Below are 19,245 nucleotides of genomic sequence, written 5' to 3'. Positions count from 1 at the left end.
AAAAAAAACAAGAAGAGAGATGATTTAAGTGCTGCATATAAACACTAAAAACTTCTCCTTTATAGATCTCTTTACAGATTTGTCAACATTTTAAAGCCTTCCAGTCTGTTAAATCCAAAACACAAAAGCTTTAAGACAAAAACAACCCGTTTCATGAGACAGCACGAGGCGGGAAAATGTTCTGGGCAAATAAATAAAATACAAAACTCATTTTAGGTYGTRTTCACACCTGATAGTCCRGTAGACTCGGTTCGATTGGGGACCAAAATTGCAAGATTTGTTTACATTTTCAGATGGTCTGGTTCACATTCACACTGCTCTGTGTCAAACAAACTAAACCCTGTGAAAAACCTAAGAAGAAGACACTGAGCGCAACTTCCTTCTTCACAAAATGTAAACAAACATGAAGTGATCAGATTTTAGTGGTTGTAGGATTTATTTTATTTTGCTGGTTTTTTTGGACAAATGTGCCAAACATATAGTCTTCAACAACAAGCTCAGAATGAGTGGAAGATGAGGTGGAACCGAGGACAATATTGTTTTTCTACAAAATGCGTCTGAGATGGCTCCATATGAGGCGGCTTTCACCGAGAAGGAGTGCATCCATCCTCCCAGCTGTGATGTTCAMCTTATACAGACATCAAGTAAGATACGAGTGACTTTATTACTGTTATTACTCAGAATGCTCTGCGTTACAGCCTGCTTCCTGCTTCTGSAGTGGTCCCCGGTCTACTTGCATTCACACATGCATTCACACATGCATTCACACATGCATTCAAACAGCAGACTAGGGCTGGTGTGAATACACCCTTAGCCTTAGAGGACAAAACTCGCACCGAAATTTAAAGCATGGTGGAGGCAGTAATGGTGTGGGCTGCTTGATTGGCTCAGAGACGGAGCAACTACCAGCCATTAAATCAACTCAGAATTCTGCATCAGAAGACTGGACAAAATATTTGGTCATTTCTTTGTTGAACAGCCTGATCAAAYTCTAAACCAAAGATTCAACTACAAAAGCTTAAATCTGACTTAGAACAATGCAGGAAGACCTGGACAGCAACAGAAGATTTAGATAAATATTAACGAAGCTGAATTCCCGTAAAAAATGTGCAGCAGTGGCTTTGGACTGTGGCCAAAAGACAAGACATCTGACCATGGCCTTTAACTTATTTGATTTTTTTTTGTTGTTTTGAATATCAAATTATGTGGAACATGATACCTTGAAGTTAAATACTAGATAAGAAAAAACAGGGCAAATGATAAACATCCTTTAATAAATAAAATACATTAAATGTATAAAATAATAAAAATCAAGCATCAGATTCCAGACATCGGGCTGTAAATGATCAAACGTCTGTGTGGCTGTTTCTAACTCCAGGACTGAAATTCTGAGGAATTTCTGTAATTCTAACTGATTTAGGCCTGCTTCATCACATGACGATGAGTGCTGTCACGCTGAAAACACAGAGCATTCACTGCCTCGCAGACCGAGCTGCATCAGCTGCAGCCCGCCTCTTCCAAAAAAACATGTGACCTCCCCTCTGAATCAAAAGCAGGAGTCATTCTGATTTCTAATGCATCCTGATTTGTGTACATTGAAAAACTTTGCATCACATGCTCCCTTTCCCCCACTCTCTGCCACTTGCCAAATGAGGAACAATAGACGTATTGACTAATGTTTAACAGGGTGTAGCCGCAGCCGAGGATCTGCAGCGGTTTAATGTAACACAACACTGAGCCGGTGTCACGCTCACCTTCCTTTTTATGTCGATGAACTGGGAAAACATAAGAGACCAGTAGAAGGCCAGTTCGGTCACGTAGTAGTGATAAAGACCAGGAGTCATGACCTGACGAGACAGAGAGCAGAGACAAGTTCAGGGGGTCGAATCAAACAACAACTTCCTTCATTCTTAGGTCTTTATAGTAAAACCAACCATGCTGAGTACACAAGWGAGAAAAGTGAAAGACGGGACCACTTCTGCTCAAACAAACGCCTTAAACCACCGCAAGCGCGATGATGTTAAAATGACTCAACTGCCTGATGCAGCCCCCGTCTACGTGACAAACATTATGTAATGAGGGTGTTCGATGATGCTGCTGCAAATATTTTAGTATAAAAATGCATTGCGTTTCTTTAATGATTCAAACTCAGATTTATGCTTTCAGTGTCATTTTTTCCAGCTAAACATCTGAGCTATACTTTCCTAAGAACAGGTGACACAAACTCAAGGTTTTATAGAGGAATAAACAGAAATACGTCTGCAKTTTCTTGTCTAACTGGGCTTTTGTCACAAATCCGTATGAACCTAAGGAGTTGCAAGTAAACAAATACGGTCACGTTGACGTTTATTCAAGTGTGACATCAGCACAYGGCTAACATGTTTATTTGATACACATGTTTAAAGCCCAATTTAGTCTGGAATGGTAAATAAACTGTATTAAGTCATATTTGTTCACACAGCCCTGAGAGACACAACGTTATATAAAATGAATACACTTCTCTATCATRCACACAACCAAACATAAGTGAGCAGATCGCAAMTTCAGCAGCTTGTGATCTCGCTCTTTGTTGCGAGTAACAAACGACTACGTTCTGAAAAGGTTGGTGTAAGATTGTTTTGAGGGTGGAGTTGCAGCTCGTGTGCAATACGTATGAGATTAAAGCAGATCAGAGCTGTTTTCGTACCTGATAGGGGTAACCGTACCAACAGTGTTTTGTATCCCACATCCAAGGGGACTGAAAACAAATTGAAGCGGGAAATAATTATCATCATATTGGTTTATGCTAGGATGAAATAGTAGCGATATTCAGTTGGTGTGCTCACCTGCCAGAGAAACTGAAAACCATAAATAAATATGCCAGAATAAAAAGTAAATCTCCACCTTCAGGAAAAGAGAGAGAGAGAGAGAAAGAATGATGCTAACAGTCAATTTAAAAAACTCCTGCAGAGGTTAGTAGTGATCACAGCAGGGAATGAACCTACATGCTCTCGCAGAACTTTGTGTGTGTGCTGGGTTTATCTTGGTTCCTGCGGTGTCTGAACCAACGCTGGACTTTCCGCACGTCCCAGTCCAACTGCTTGGTCAGGCCATCTAGATGCCGAGAGTCGGGATTCTGGTGCAAAACAGGAAAAAAAAAAAAAACCGTGAACAAATTAACTATGAAAATAATGCCACAGCAAAATTAGAATCTGAAAGCTTGATTATGGCACATCAATTCATAAACTATTGATTTACACCAAATGATAAAAGTTTTTTTTTTTGTTTTTTTTATTCGAGCCTTCCAACCTTTGTGATTGAAGTAAACACCTTCTCCAACACTGCATTGGGCTGGGCTCTCCTCCCAACCCCTGCCTGGATGTGGAGACTTCGAGCACAGGCCCCGGCTATAAACCTGTGGCAGAGACAGAGTTGAGAACACGCACGCTGAACCAACATCTGCAGTAACGCTAAACTCACACACCTAGCTGTGAAATTAGGCTTTAAATMAATGCAATTACTGAACCTGTAGAAACATTGTTCTGGAAGCTACTGTGCTGCTGGATTACATCATGAAACCTGCAACAAAAGGTTTTATACCTTCTTGCTGCCAAACAGGAGAAATACAGACCTAATATTTACAAAGCTGCATAGCCGGGCTCCTAAATATGATACCAAAYACATTCTTTCAGTCTGTGATGGATTTCTAACACCAACAGTGAGGAAGGGAGATTTCTTTTCCAAGGCAATATTGAAACAGGTTTGTTTACACTGTTATTTAATCCTGGTTCAAACTGATAATATAAATCTGTTCACCTAAATGACAATACTGCAAGCTCAGGCCCAGATTTGTTTCTATTTAAAAAAAGGTTTATTTTTATTTCTAAAGGAGGCAAATTCCACAATGTTTTTTTTTCCAATTTGATAAAACATCAGAGCAAATAAGACAATTAACCTCTTTTTCATTTGAACACAGCCTGAACACTTTAAAGCCCGATTTCCAGGTGAGATAATCTTACAACAATCAGGAGTGGTTCTGCAGATTATCTGAAGAATGTTTCAGATTATATCAGCCGTCTCGCTCTCTTTTTCTTTTTTTCTCTCTGGCTTTGTTTAAACTGACCCTACATTTTTCAAGATAATTTTGGTGCCTGGGCTCAGAGGAAACCAGTCAGACTGATAATGCTGTGTTGTGTTTTTGTTAAGGTTGTGCTTTTATGTGAAGTATGTTCAGGATCATTTCCAGCTGAAAGTGATGACAATCAGATGCTTTCCAGATGTTGCTGTATGATAGAAAAAATTGGATTTGGTAGTGTTTATTTTATTAATTTATTTATTTTTACTWAATGCTGCAGAATCATCAGTTAAAAAATGTCTGACCATTTTTTAACATCAGGTTTCCACTGGTACAAATTTCCTGTTCTGTGATTAAATGCTCCTGATAAGCAGCATGACCRTTAAAAAGAAAATCTTCCACTCATTATCTTTTTGTAAATTAAAAAAAAGGGAGGGGCCTCCGGTCTCACTACAGTTTTGCTCGACTGGTCTAAAAGGAAAAAAAAAAAACCTGCGTGTGGACACTTCACTCTTATCTTCACTGAATAATTCAAGCTTATAAAACAGATACTTCTTGACAAATTACTCTCATTTAATGCAACAGTATATGTAACAGCCTGATTTATTCAGGTTATTCCTAAGAATAGTACAAACAGCCAGTTTTGTTGCGGCTTTTCAGTTCTTCGCTGTTTTCGACGAGTATGTCCTCGAGGTCATCTGCTGGTCATCTTAAAGTTACCAGAAGTGCTGTGATGCATTTTGAGTAAAGCGAGGAGAAAATATGGACCGTTCATTTAGTGCGAATTACTTTCATACTTTGTCGTCGTTTATTTTTTGCACAATTTTTCATGTCCTGAAGCAACGTGGTAAAGACGCTGCAACAAAAAAACAGAGAACAGATACAAGTTTGCATCAGGTTCATGTCTTCTAAAAGGTAATGTTAAAGACAATAATGATGAAATGAGTGAACAACAYCAACAAAGCGCTGACCTCTTGACTCAGAGATAGCACAACCAAAACCAAAATAACTGCAGAGACGTTAGACTGGACAGTTCAGTTCTACGTGTCGTAATGTTGTTAAACATTACTCAGGGCAATCCACATTCTGCTCTTTACATCCATGTTAAATATTAAGAAAACACAACAAGCTACCTCTAACTATCAGCGTTGAGCACTTTGACCGCCTTAAAAAAATTTAACGAGATCATGTCGAATTGCGCAAGTCTGATTCATCCCGAACTTAACCCCAAGTTTGGCTTTCCAACAATCCTTCTATTAAACGATTACGCAACCACATGCATGAGGTAAGAGACGAGCTGCTGCAGGACAGAACACGGGCAACATCCGCGGCTCCTCGTGTGACCACAGGTCCAGATCCGTGACAGAAAAGACGACGGATCGACGCAAATCTTCACACAGTCCAGAGCCTGCAGTGCGAATGGGCAGGTAGCAAGAACAGGTGGAGGGGGAAAAAAGAGTGAAATGTAAGCTAATCTATTTATGTCAAACGTCAGAAACGGACCCCTTCAAAATGCACAAAGTATGTTACCGACAGACAGGCGTGGTCCTCAAGTACCCCTATCCAGCATGTTTTACTTGTTTCCCTGCTTTTCAGCAGGTCTTCAGAAGATTGTTAATCACTCAGTCATTCAAACCAGGTGTGTCAAATCAGGGAAACATCTAAACATGCAGGAAAGGAGTCCTTGAGGATTAGGGTTGAGAATCACTGCTTTAATACAGGTTATCTGATTTATTATTTACAAATAAATGGCAAAGAATCAATGGCTTCCAGAGGCTAAAAAAACCATAAAACCAGGATTGGGAACCAACCAGGATTGGGAACCACACACATGGACACTTGTGGTCCTGACAGCTGTGAAGAGAAGAGCACGGAGCTGCACACAAAGCCCGACACTGGAAAACCTTCCAGCCCCATACGACTGAGGCACAGGTTCGGTAACGGGACAGGATTTAAATGTGGCCTTCATCTGACTTTTTTTCACACAAACACACAAAAAAAAAAACGTGCGTTTTGAGTGACATCGACGTTTATTTTTAACAATCTACACTCACTTTCTTGAAGAGAAAACACCCATTAGTTCATGAAGAACCGGGGCAAACGAGGCCGCCAATGATCTCACACACATCTCACTTTGTAGTTAAACCTTGACACGGCTTACTAAAGAACAAGCACAAAGCAGCTCGATCACTGGCATCTACGAAGTCTGTGTCAGAGGCAAAGCAACAATTATGATCAAACAAGAATGAACTGGCCGAGAAAAAGCAGGAGGGGGTCTAGGTGGGCTGCACAAAACCAAAAAAAGGAGTAACTCCCAGGTGTACACTGCACGTCGACTTAAAAAAAAGATGTTACATTATGTCACCTTTTGTAGCCATTTTAACAGAGATTGTTATAACGCTGCTAAAGAAGGCTAGCCTGGCCCTTGCCTTCCTACGCAGCTCTGCTGAATTCTAGTTYCCCTTCTCTGCTCCGTCTGGRACTTCTCMYATTKWKMWGGATTTCRCTGGTAGATTTTTAGCCGGGCCAATCAGAGAACGTCAATTTTCTGCGCAGTGTCTGCTTGTAGTTTATTTTACCTGGGCCAATCAGAGAACAGAAGGAGGAGCTTTGAACGAAGTCGACTTTCTGCGCAGTGTCTGCTAGTTATTTTAGCATACGGCAGTGGAGGAAGTGAATGAAGCCAGTCTGTCCTGATGCATCTCAGTAATCCAGGTAAAAAATCAAAGGAAAAATATTGTATAGGTCCTCTGGACGGGTTCTTCTTTAATGAAACGTTTCGTCTCTCTTCCAAGAGACTTCTTCAGTCTGAGAGTTTCAGGCAAAATTCAGGCTTTTATGTCCTCCCTCCAGGTGACTGATACTCACATCACATGACCATCGTTCACAGGTGACTCCCACTCACATCACCTGGCTATGACTCACAGGTGACTGATACCCACATCACATGGCCATCGTTCACCCTAATTAATCCCTTTTGTTAACAGGGGGTGGAGTGATACTGCCAATGGCAGCGCTGTAGCAGGGGGACAGCTGAAAACGGAGCCAGTCTGTGTTGATAAGGCTTCCAAATTAAAATAAATTTACCTGACAAAGCAGCAGCTCTCATTTACAGTCGTCTCGTTTGGCTCTGTACTTTTCTCCTCTCAGTAGGGTTGTTTACAGCACACGCVATTTCCGGTTAGCTTCTTAGCTTAGCCTCCATCACACCGAAAACACACACATGCTTCAGCAGAGGCCACGCCTCCGGCAAGAAATCGATTCTCTATGCAGCAAGTCCAGACCCTTGTACGAAGCAAAGTGAAGGACAGGGTCTGGTTTAAAACAGATTTAAAAAAGACCTCAACAGAAACTAAAGACACAGTGATGTCTCACAGCAACACAACGGTCCCATCTTTAATTTAAGGCTGAGCATTCCTCGAAAGAATGCATATCATTCGCTGTCTTTCGTCCCAGAGTTTTAGACTAAGATCATATTATTAAGTTGAGAAATGTTGAGTGTGYATGGTGAATAGCACTCAGCTACTGTCACACGAGTTGCTGTTGTCACTTGTGTATTTTCAGGGTCAATTGCCCATCAGTAGAACCGTTTTTAAAACCATGCGATAAAACAGAGACAAGAAGCAGACAATATACAGAAGTACATTTTAGGTATGCAAATAAAGCGTTACTAGAGAACAAAGAACTGCTGGGGAAATATTTAAAACAGATGATCAAATTAAAACAGATGATCAAATTAAAACAGATGATCAAAGTTAACGAGAATGACAAGGGGTGTGTGTGTGTGTGTTAAAAGGGAACAAGAACAAAGAATTATTCAAAACATTTAAAGCTTCACTTTGACTGGAGCTGATTTCATTAAAACTTGTGTACTCAGTGAAGGTTGATGCAGATCAAAGGTGAAATCTTGAGACCTGTGTTACACAAAGCTCAATTCATGACTCAGTTTTAGGATTTTAGATGATGTCACTTTTAAGACCTAGAAACAGGCGTGTCCCCGGACCCCTCCACTGCACGTAATGATGGTGTGTGCGTGCCGAGCAGCGCGTCGCTTTTATAGAGAAATACGAACTGAAGCTGCAGCTTTCTTCTGATAAATAAATAACTGGGGCTGTCTGGGGTCTGGGAGAGTAATTGCTCTCTGATAACAACACCCCCCCCCCCACCCCCCGGGCACACCACGCTCTCCTCGAGGACACCTTTGCACCAGAGGGGCCGTCTGGCAGCTCTGAAACCTGAAACAGGTGGTGCCGAGCCGACTGCACCTTACTGAACGCCTCYCCCGTTTCTCCTTTGACACCTCTATCTGATTGCCTCTTGTTTACAGACACTTGATTACGTTCAGATTAAAACAGACAAAGCATCACAATCACACCACGCTTTGACTCTGATCTAAAACCAACGTTGGGACACCAATCTAAAACAGGAGCCCTGAATGTTTGGTTTCCTGCACATTAGCGATCTTGTTGCTCGAGTGTTCGGCTGTAGAATGTGTACCAACGTGCAGTTCCTGACGTGGGCTTCTGTTTGTTGTCACATCGCTGTCAGGTGTGCTTCAAACAATATTATGTACAAGCAAGTTGGAAATATATCACTTAATTGAATTTAAAATGGAAGAAATGGATTATAAATGACGTTCTGGGAAATTATTCTGYACCCAAAACAGTCTCCACTAATCTTGGTTGCAGCAGGAGTTTTTAATGATTGCAGAGATCGTAACTAATCGTCAAACTTAAAAAAGACACACTTAATGATTTGCTTCAAGTCTTGGGACGACGCCACAACAGATCGGGCTAAGCAATAAACAACAATCAGAGTAAATTTCCATCCGTCATGTGCTTAAAATGCCAGAGGACCAGTTTGATTAGTTTTCTGGTGACTTGGCATTCTGGCATACAAGCAAAAGTTACAAAACTACATTGCGAGGCCAGTGTCATGTCTAAACAAAACAACAAAAACAAAAGCAAAATTGTAATTCTGTAATTTCATTGTGCTCTGTACGATGACAACAAAAGTCTCTCTAAAACAAGTTAGTGAAACATATTCCCTCAGTGTAGAAAACAGTGTGCGCGGATTTGAAAGAGCAGTGTTGACGTGCCGCGGGTTCTGTGCCGAGCTGTGGTTTTAGTGGAGAACTGAGGGGTAGATCGAAACATGGAAACAAAGGTCATTGCAACGCCGGCTGTGAATTAGGGCGTTTCGGGAAAGCCTGCAAAACRCAGCATCTGACCATATCTTTCAATAAAACGATGACATGTCAGGTTAGATTAGAAACATGAAGGTTTGTCGGTTTGTTCTTCAGGAGTTTGCATTTTGAAGGTGCTCATCTCACAGCTGGTGTCTCCAAAGAAAAAAGCTAACGTGATGTTAAATATGTGTTCTATAGCCTGAAACTCTAAAATCTAGAAAACAGAGCTAAGAATTTAAAATGGCAAGCTTGTCTAAGGGTGACTTTAAGCAAAATCCACTAAAACGTGACTTTCGTGTCAAATTTGGTGGTGATTCACTGCCTGTCTGGTATGATTTCACACCATCTGGACCCTCTTCTGTTTGCCTGTAAAGCCTAGCGCAGTGTTGAGGATGCCAGTCGCAACCTGTTGGACCGTCACAAGGCGACTGGACTCCACACACCCCTGCACTCGTATTTTATTTATGGATTTTACAACTGCCTTTAACACTGAGAATATTAACACTTGTTGCACCGTATTTCAGAGCTTCAGGTTGATTCTAAACTGATTTTATGGATTCAAAGTTTTTTTACAGGATAGACCACAGCAGGTTTTTACAATGGTTTTAGGTCTAATACGTTTGTTTTAAATGCTGGACTACCACAGGATTGTGTTTTATCACCTATTCCTTTTTCTGTGTACACTAACAATATAAACCTGCAGCAGCGAAGGAATGACACTGGTGAAATATGCAGATGACATGGCTTTGGTGGCTCACTTGACTGACACAGATCTGCACTCATGAGCAGGTGGTAAATAACCTGGTCCAGACCTTTGCAGAGGACTCCTTAGCCCTAAATGTCACCAAAACTAAGGGGTTTTGCGGGTAAAACGTGTAACAGTTTCCTTAAGCCTTTGATCATTCAAGACCAAGCAGTGGAGCGGGGTGAGTGTTTTAAACATCTCGGCATAGAAATGGACAGTAGCCTTTCCTTCTCTAAGCATGTTGAAAACATTTACAAAAAGTCTCACCAACGCCTCCACTTACTGAGGAAACTAAAAGCATCCCGTATCAGTAAAAAAAATGTTTTGGAACTGGTCTACAGGTCATTGATCGAATCCATCCTCACTTTCAATATTTCAAACTGGTATAGTTTCATGACAATGAAACAAAAACCAAAACTATCCCGCATCGTTAATCAGACTACCAAGATTACAGGTTTCATACAAAACCCACTGTCTGAGCTGTGCAGGACCTCTGTGGTCAGGAAAGCCATTCAGATCGCAGAGGACCAGTCACATTCCCTTCACCATCTTTTTCAGCTTCTCCCTTCTGGCAGGCGTTATAAAGTTCCCCTGGCCAGGAAAAACTTATATAAAAAAATCAATTGTCCCCTCTGCACTGCAAAAACTGTCCATCTTACTAAGTTTTAAAACCTTATATCCAGCCATGTTTGAGACTGATTTACTAAACAAGAACTGATTGTGTAAGAATAATAATCTTGTTTTCAGAATGTGTAAGATTATTTGTCTTGTTCAGAGGAGCCCAAAGTGGGGCCCACGGGCCAAATTTGGCCCGCCAAGCCATTTGATTTGGCCCACCAACAGTTGCCAAAGTTACAAGGTTGTAACCTGTTATCCTATAGATAGAAACACAGTATTTCCATTGGTCAAATGACTATATAAAAGGGCTGTAGTGAAGGTAGTTTTCATTCATGGTGCTGACATATCTTTGATTTATTAGGATTAAACATGAAACGACAACAAGAAATATTTATATCAGATTTAACCCCACATGTGGATATTCACACTTTATAAGGACACAAAAACTCATATTTTATCAATTTATAAAATTTCCCATGAGCCTTTGCTACTTGAGCATATGGTAAACTTTCTCCAAGTGCACAGACTAAAACAAAAGAGGGCCATTGCATAGCTTAATCGTTAAAAATAAAGGACTTTACTTTAAAAAGTATTTGTTTTTCATGTATTATATAACTGCATTTGGCCCGCAGCCCCGGATAGATTTTCATTTTGGCCCCCTTGGAGAAAAATGTTTGGGCACCCCTGGTCTTGTTAGTCTGAAAATTTGGCTCAAATTCAGTAAATATTTTCTGCCAATGGAGTAAGAACATTTTACTTGGTTAGATTTTTGAAATAAGAAAAAAATTCAGTCAAATCAAGTATTTCAAGAATCTTACCAAGTAAAATGTTCTTACTCCATTGGCAGAAATTTTTGGACTGAATTTGAGTCAAATTTTCAGGCGAACAAGACAAATAATCTTACACATTCTGAAAACAAGATGATTATTCTTCCACAATCAGTTCTTGTTTAGTAAATCAGTCTCAAAACAAGATCAAAAATACTTTTTGCCTGGATATAAGATTTTAAAACTTGGTTAGGTGAACATTGTTTGCAGTGTGCAATTACTCAAACAAGGCTGTATAGTCCCCCCCCATTGTAGGACTGTTGAAGTTTGGTTGTTTTGTGTGGATATGGGTTTTATTACAGCACTTAAGTGTCACTGATGTTTGCTTATTTTTTTTTACTTATTTTTGAATGTATGTTTTTAACACGGAGCCCTGTCAAAGATGATTTTCTGTCACCTTTGAGCCAGCCTGCCTGCCTGTCTTTGTCCAGATTTAAGACTAAACAGAACTAAATGGGAAAACAAAAGCGTCCAGTACTTATTTCACATTTTAAATTGAACGYGCCATTAACACTGGTACAACCAGTGCATCAGGTCCTTCATTATCAGTTAACGTTTTGGTCAGTGGGCTTCCTATTGCCTCACAGAGAACTGGCTCAAGTAAATGGCAACAAAAAAAAAAACACACTGACAGACGAGATGAGAAACCCATGAGCAGCATCTTTTCTTACAACGTTATGTACTGGTAGTTAAACTGCAACTTTGAGGTCTGACAAAGAACCGAACGAATTTAAGGCACACCTAAAAAGTTCATCGGTGGGGTCACTTGTAATGCTGATGCACCTGAAACATTCAACCTGAGGCCATAAAGTGCCTTGAATAAGCGCTCATTTCTTATCTACAAATAGTTGTCATTTTTTCTGCACTTAAAAGTACTTTTGTAAACTGTTTATAGTAAGATAATAAAGGCTATCTTAACTATAACAAATGGTGCAGATCTAAAGAGTTTACTTTAGTAGTTTTCCAGATATACTTGTGCAGTTTTGAAATGCAGGTACACAATCAATGTAAACAAAGCACCTGTCTAAATCCCCAAACAGCACATGGAAGCTTGAGTCATTCAAGAGGCTATGTTTAGTCTGTCTTGGAAACCGAACTTGGTGGACTCAGACAAGCCCAGGATTTCAGAGAAAATGCTTCTGTGGAAACATACAACTTTCATACACTATCTGCAGATTTTACTCCACAAATCACAGCCTAAATGTGTGCACATTGTCTGACTTCTCCCTGCAAAACAGCTTTATAACGAGCATGGCCACTGCTGACCTATATTCAGCCACTTTGTTTGTCTCCATAGGTAAACAAACACTCATTGTAGTGGTAGTTGGTCATTTAAGAGCCATAAATATCAGGGAAAAAATGATTGTTTTTCTTTGATCGGTTTTCTTGACATGTGCAGTGACTACCTGGAAGCAGGAAGGCCAGAGCTGCCGTGAAAAAGACGTCACATTGTTGCAGCGCTGCAGCCACACATGAAAGAAATCCAGCGCTTTTGAAAGGTTTCAAAACGCCTGCAGGTCACCAAAGCTGGTTTCTTTTGGCGAAGCTTGCTGCTGGCAGGAATTCAAACAGGCAGGAAACCAAAGTGCAATTTGGTGAACAAAAGCGCGGCTAAACTTTTGCACAGAACTGGATAGGCAACCAGATCCAGACGGTTTATAGCAGGGTTATGAAATGACACGATGAGGGGGTTCACGGAATTGTAAACTTCAGAGACACTTCCGAGAAAGGTGTATTTCCGGGGACGACAACAAAACGTCTAAACAGGCACGTTGCGGTTACAGATTTAACATTTCTGAATGATTTTTTGCTTGGAAAATGTACTTTAATTCGACTGGGTTAATGAGAGTTCGATCGCAGGCTTTTAAACCAGGAAATATATCAGTAAACAGTAACTATCATAAATCTGTTCTGCAGCTTGTGTTGATGGTTACATGTGACTTTTCCCTTGTATATAACGTGAATTTATGCAGGCACACCAGTTAGCTAATGCATCATCTGCCGAGAAGGAACAAAAACTAAAATCAACATAAAAACAACTTTCAGAAGTGTCCGACTTACTAACAAATACACGGTTTTCAAATACGAACCTTTCAAACAGTATCCGGACAGTAAAAATCCCCAGAGCCAGCGGTAAAGCTGCCAACAAGTGTCCAGCTTTGGGATACTCCACCCCGGGAGCTGGGTCGGCCAGATCCGCCCAGGTTACGTTGTGCGGCAGCCAAAACCTCTCGTTCCAGAACCAGGCTGAAAGAGCAGCCATGTTTTTACTGCCTTCCCGTCCCCGGACACACGGAGGAAAGTACTTTCTCTTCGGAAAAGAGAGGGAGAGTTCAACTCGTTGGCAGTTTCTCCCTCCGCTCCGCGCGGTGCCACTTGTGTTGCCACACTCAACTCCACAGACATAAGAAAGGTTAGAGGAGCTGAGGCGGAGCCTCCGGCGTCGTCACGCGGCGGCCATCTTGGTACAGCTAGCAACACTAGCTGTAGCTGTGGGAACTTTAATGACGTGAGTGGTTTACACAGACAAAAATACGCTTTACTCGCTGAAATCTTGATGGATTTGCAAACAGTTTGGTTTTTCACAAAGGTTATTAAGGTGGTTATGATTTGGGCTAGTTAGACATGCTGAGAATGCAATATTTTGTTAAAAAAGATTAATTGTTTTGCATATACTGTACTTATTCATGCATAATACTAGAAATTTAACCTTAAAAATCATCCACAAAGTTGGGTGGTAGTATTAAACATGGGTTATTGATGATTAGATTTTTTAATGCTTTTTAAGCTAAAAAAAGATTATACTCGAGATCGTATTATACATGAGTAAATACGGTAGTTCACAGCTAGCTTCTTGTGAATGTTATTGTTATCAAGGCTGGTCAAGATTTTAAACTCTTAATAAGCTACGTTTTCCTGAGACCAGTAATGATTTAATGACAAAGTAATCTTTTGTTTAAATGGCCATTTTAATCACGATTGTATTTGCAGCAGGCTAATAATTAGCTAATAATATTTCAAAGTTCACCCAGCAATTTTGAATGATCAGGAGATATTTGTTTTTAATTTAACAGAAGCCGCACCTGATTTACAAGCAGTGTGGTTTGTTAAAAGCTAATTGCTGCTTTTTGTTTACAGAAGTAAACCTCCACAAAATGTCTGACTTCTGCAGCTTACAGATGTTCAAACAGCTGTAGAATCAAAACAAGAACCTGTGGATCACMTTTCACCTGTAAGCTCTGTGACTGAATTATTACTAGTTATATGCTGGATCTGTGCACAATACAGCTTATGCCAATTAAGAACAGTATAATAGTATTGACCCAAATCTTTTTTGGAATATCATCCTATAATTTGTCATTCAGTCTTTCTTTTGAACACCATTTTTATAGATCATAGATATCATAAATATAATATATAATTAAATGTCACACTTCAGTAGTTATTTCTGCAMGTTTAGTAATAAATAAAGTTTTGTTGATCAGAGCACATTTTAGACACATGTTTTTCACTCGTGTTTGTTTTAGCTGGTAGAATCATATTACATGAGTGTAATAGGGCTTCTGTTGAATGGAGTACTAAAACATTACAATATAACAGTATCACAACTGCAGGTCTACAATGTACTTGACATAAATAAGCAATAGTAAAATTACCTTAACAGAAAATGACTGGTAAAAAAATAAATTTTACAGACAAAAGGACTTAATTAAAAGTTATAAAACTGTTCACAAAAATCAGTAAAGTAAAAGTATTTTTCCATGCTTTCTAACAAATAAAGTGTTGAATTTATTTAACCAAACTGGTTCCACTAAATCAAGTTAAGTAAATTCACGAATTTATTTAAAAGAAAATGTGTATGTTGCCTCTAATTTACTCTATTATGTTTAGATCTATAAACATCTGTGTTTATATATATATAGTGTAAGGCACAAATTTTTATGATGTAAAAGGATTATGTGGGCCATTTTTATGTTTAGGGAAAAATAGATGTAAATGGGTTCTTCCATATTCATTACCACTGCCAGTACAATTTTTTAATAAATTTGTGTATAATTTTGCTGTATGTTTTTATTTGTAAATACATGTAAAAGTAATCTAAGTGTCTTCTCTGTATATATTGCTATTACTTTACCTATCTGTATAACATTATTTTTATATGTCATTTTATAACAACATACCTCACATTTACAACAAAACAATCTGTTTGAAAATGCGATGAAAATAGATGAAGTTATGGTTATTTTAATAGTAAATGCACCATTCACGTTCATGTTAAGAGTGGGAGTGCTCCCTGCACCAAGATGGCTGCCGTGTGACGACGTCTGTCTCYATATGCCAACAGACCTATCTAGTCTTTAATATCTATGCTCAACTTCACCTCACCAAGTAGAAGTCTGCGCGAGCGGAGCTACGCTTCCGGTTACGATTTTCAAAACAAAAGGTTGCACAACATGTTGATTTTGTCGCTTGTGTTATCATTCAAACTTTTCTTTAAAAAATGAAACAGTATTTAGTTACGTTCTTTTTCTTTTTTCCCCAATAAAGGTACTCATTGAAAGGCAAACAAAAATGTAATCTGAGTTGTTAATTGTTAAATGACTTTTTCCCCCAAATGTACAATTCTGAAATGTAGATGCATTCATTGTAAACACTGCACTGTAATCTCAGACTTTACTCAACAAATGTATAGAAAAAGTACACATGGTAGTTTACAAATTATGCTTACAAATCTTTAGTTCAAGGACAAATTACTTATAAATATTAACAAATGTCATTTTTACTATTATATTTTTACTTCATGAATTTTTGTTTATAACTTGTCTTCATTACTTTTGATTATCATTACTCAACAAGCATCTCCCTGATCATTGGTTCTTGAATTTGTGATTTCTGACTAATTAAATACAGTATGAGGATCTTAAGATGGTAAAATGCCCTGTGATGGACTTGTGTCCTGTCCAGGGTGGACCTCACCCCTCGCACTGTGACTACTGGATATGGACACCAGTGACCCCTGTGACCCTGAAAGGAAGAAACGAGTGTAGATAATGGATGAATGGAAGATGGTAAAATCAAGCTTAAAAAGTTTGATGTATTTTGGCATAATTGCTTCAATGATGCAAAACAAAGGTCATAAATTGAYAAATGCAATAGTTGTGTTATTCGTGTTGCTACAAAATCATTGTACTCTAACTGCACTGAGAGACACTCATGCAAGGTTTTCTGCTGTTTATTATCTGAAAATCTTGGGATTGATCAAGAATTATATATATATATATATATATATATTTGGCAGCTGAACTTAAGTAAAAAATAAGTAAAATATGGGTTGCCTTCGAAGTGACTTTTATTTTGTAGTTTTGAAACAGCTGCAAATGAGTTTCCGGTTGCTTTCAGCTAGCTTGACGGTGATTGGCTGCTGGCTCCAGACGAAGACTGGAATTGAGGAAGTGAGGCAAGCCCCTCCCTTCTCTTAAGAAGAGGTGTGTAAATGTACCACATGGCCTGCATTTCAGCTTATTTCGGTTTTTAATCGGTTTATATTTTAGTTGTTARTAGAAAACACACATACACAAAAAATCACAGTTTAACATCTCATTAATGTGTTTTTTTTTTTTTTKGGGGGGGGGGGTGGTTTCACCAGGAACTGAGAAAGAGGCAGATAGTGGGGTGTCGAGTCCATGGTTGATGTGATTGCACACCCTAGTGCTGAAAAAGTGTATTACAATCACGTGGAGAACGTGTTGACATCATATTTATATCACTTTATTTACAAGAAACCTCATTTAAAGGTAAAACAAGTTTTGAAACTTTAAATCCCTTGATAGGTAGCTACACTTTTTTTTTTGTTCAAATGCCATGATGGAGTATTCCAAAGAAAGCATCCATCCATCGTTCCATCCATCCGTGTTGTCAAGTTGGAATGAGGCAGCTGCATTGCTATCTGCTCTCTAATTATAGATGGACATTTGCTCCTTTGGAGGGTGTATTATTAGATGTCTCAGAGGGCAGTTGACTCAATGGGTATTCAAGGGATCTCAAGATAATCCAAGTTAAACAAATGGTCATCCAAGTTATTTCATATAAACACTGATTTTCCACAATCTTTAACTTGCAGGAAGGGTACGTGAAATTTTGATTCTAAACCTATGAAAACAGGCCACGAACATTCAAACGAAGGAGAAATCATGGACTGAAACTCCACACAGTGATTGCGACTTGGAATAAAGTAATTGTTTAAGTACGAGAAAGGATTCTTCGTGAGCAGTGCAGGGCGTCACCTACGGGGGCTGTGACCGAGACAGGTCGTGCACTTAAAGAAAGGCTGATCTCAACGCTGGTGAAAATGGTAAAGGTGAAGAGTTTAGAGTAGCAGCCAGGCTCATCTCAGCTCAGGTTACAGCAATGCTGCTTTCCTCAAACTGTATGAGCGGATCCTGCAGGGCTACAGCAAAAGGGGAATATTAACAAGTACAAAGTAATAAAAGATTTAATAATTTATTGAAAAATACATTTTTGCAAAGTAGGTTGTTGCATCGTTTCAGTTAAAACCATTTAGTGGCAGTGAGTTTTGTTCAGGGCTTTTTTAAATCCACTTTTATTTAAAAAATGTTTTGTAACATTTCATAAGACAGAGTTCATTATTAGCATATCAGTCCATGTAAGGCACAGAGATTTAAAATCTTAAAACGTTTAAGACTTGGAAGAATTAAGCAATAATTTATCAATCAGTAAAAACAAAAAGAGAAAAGGTGTTTCTGTCAGAAGTTCAGGTAGGCGAAGGGCGATACTTTTTGTTTTCTATGGCGGGGAACCGAACTGACTTCAACAAGAAAAGATCAAGACCGAAAGTGTCTCCTCCATTACCACCGTGGTTACACAGAAGCTGTAGAGTAAAAGTCTTTCCCAACTTCCATCCAATCTGTGATTCCTCAAGTCAAGACTCTCACATGTGCTCTGGGTGGTTTTGCAAACACTTGATGAAATCCGTGACTGGGTGACCACTGAAGCAGATCTCCTGAACCGCAGTGAAAAGAGGAAACCTGCAGGAAACAAGAGAAAGGCTCGGTCAAAAAACAACAAACTTGTCTTGGTCCAAAGCATTAAACAAATAAAGGTCAAAGATTTAATAAAAAATAAAGGTTTTCAACTAAGATGCCAAAAGTTAGTTGGAGACGTGCATCCAACAATCCTTTTCTGAGAGTTTAAAGGAGTCATATCATGCTTTTAAATCATTATTTTTCACAGCTTATATCTGTCATGTAAATAAGTTTATATAAAGTGGAAATGCAATGCCTTGGTCTGAATTCCTCCTAAAAAAAMCAAAAAAATAGAGAAAACTGAACAGGTTGAAAAACATTCCCYAAACAGAATTTAAAGATATTTTTTTGCAGCACAGAGAGAGACTAAATTTAACTTTACTGCGCTCCTARAAACTCCAAGTACACAACAAAATGCATTTAATGGCTAAAAAAGTGGATTTTTGCCTATGTAATAAAAACCTCTTTAGTAGTTCTTCAAAACATTTCGCTAACACAACAGACAAAACAAGCACACACAGACAACAATAACAGCTGTTTGCTTATAACTGTAACATAAAGTTTTAAAATTAGCACTCCGAGCTATTTTAGTTTTTTTGTAACAATGGACGCTTCTTTATAAATCAAAATTTTTTGTTCCTTAGAAGACAAACTTACTTTTCCAACATGTTTTTCTGTTTCAAGATTACGTGGACTTCACTTGCTGTGGCGGGACCCTGAAGCTTCTGCCCATTCAGCAGCTCATTCTCCAGCTGCTCAATGCTCTAAAC

General features: G+C 39.0%; 2 protein-coding genes across 2 annotated transcripts in view; both read right to left on the bottom strand.

Annotated features, from left to right (window-relative positions):
• Nucleotides 1-1,754: 1,754 nt before the first annotated feature.
• On the bottom strand, nt 1,755-13,881 carry LOC106517657 (ceramide synthase 5; the record flags this gene model as incomplete). Its single annotated transcript, XM_014008629.1, is given in 6 exon segments — nt 1,755-1,847; nt 2,687-2,737; nt 2,826-2,883; nt 2,985-3,115; nt 3,289-3,394; nt 13,523-13,881. Coding segments are annotated over 6 exon segments (612 nt in total), but the record flags the coding sequence as incomplete, so codon positions are not given.
• Nucleotides 13,882-17,917: 4,036 nt separating this feature from the next.
• LOC106517656 (glycerol-3-phosphate dehydrogenase [NAD(+)], cytoplasmic) overlaps nt 17,918-19,245 on the bottom strand; it is a 4,794-nt gene continuing 3,466 nt past the window's right edge. Inside the window, exons 7-8 of the mRNA XM_014008628.1 lie at nt 19,133-19,239; nt 17,918-18,478 (exon numbers count right to left, since the gene is read on the bottom strand). Of these exons, the coding sequence (XP_013864082.1) occupies nt 18,382-18,478; nt 19,133-19,239 (204 nt within the window). The 3' untranslated portion in view covers nt 17,918-18,381. The remainder of the gene's footprint in view (nt 18,479-19,132; nt 19,240-19,245) is intronic.

Source organism: Austrofundulus limnaeus, unplaced genomic scaffold, assembly GCF_001266775.1.
Source record: "Austrofundulus limnaeus strain Quisiro unplaced genomic scaffold, Austrofundulus_limnaeus-1.0 Scaffold51, whole genome shotgun sequence".
Taxonomy (NCBI): domain Eukaryota; kingdom Metazoa; phylum Chordata; class Actinopteri; order Cyprinodontiformes; family Rivulidae; genus Austrofundulus; species Austrofundulus limnaeus.
Note: the sequence above shows the minus strand (reverse complement) of the source record. Positions and strands in the feature narration are given on the sequence as shown.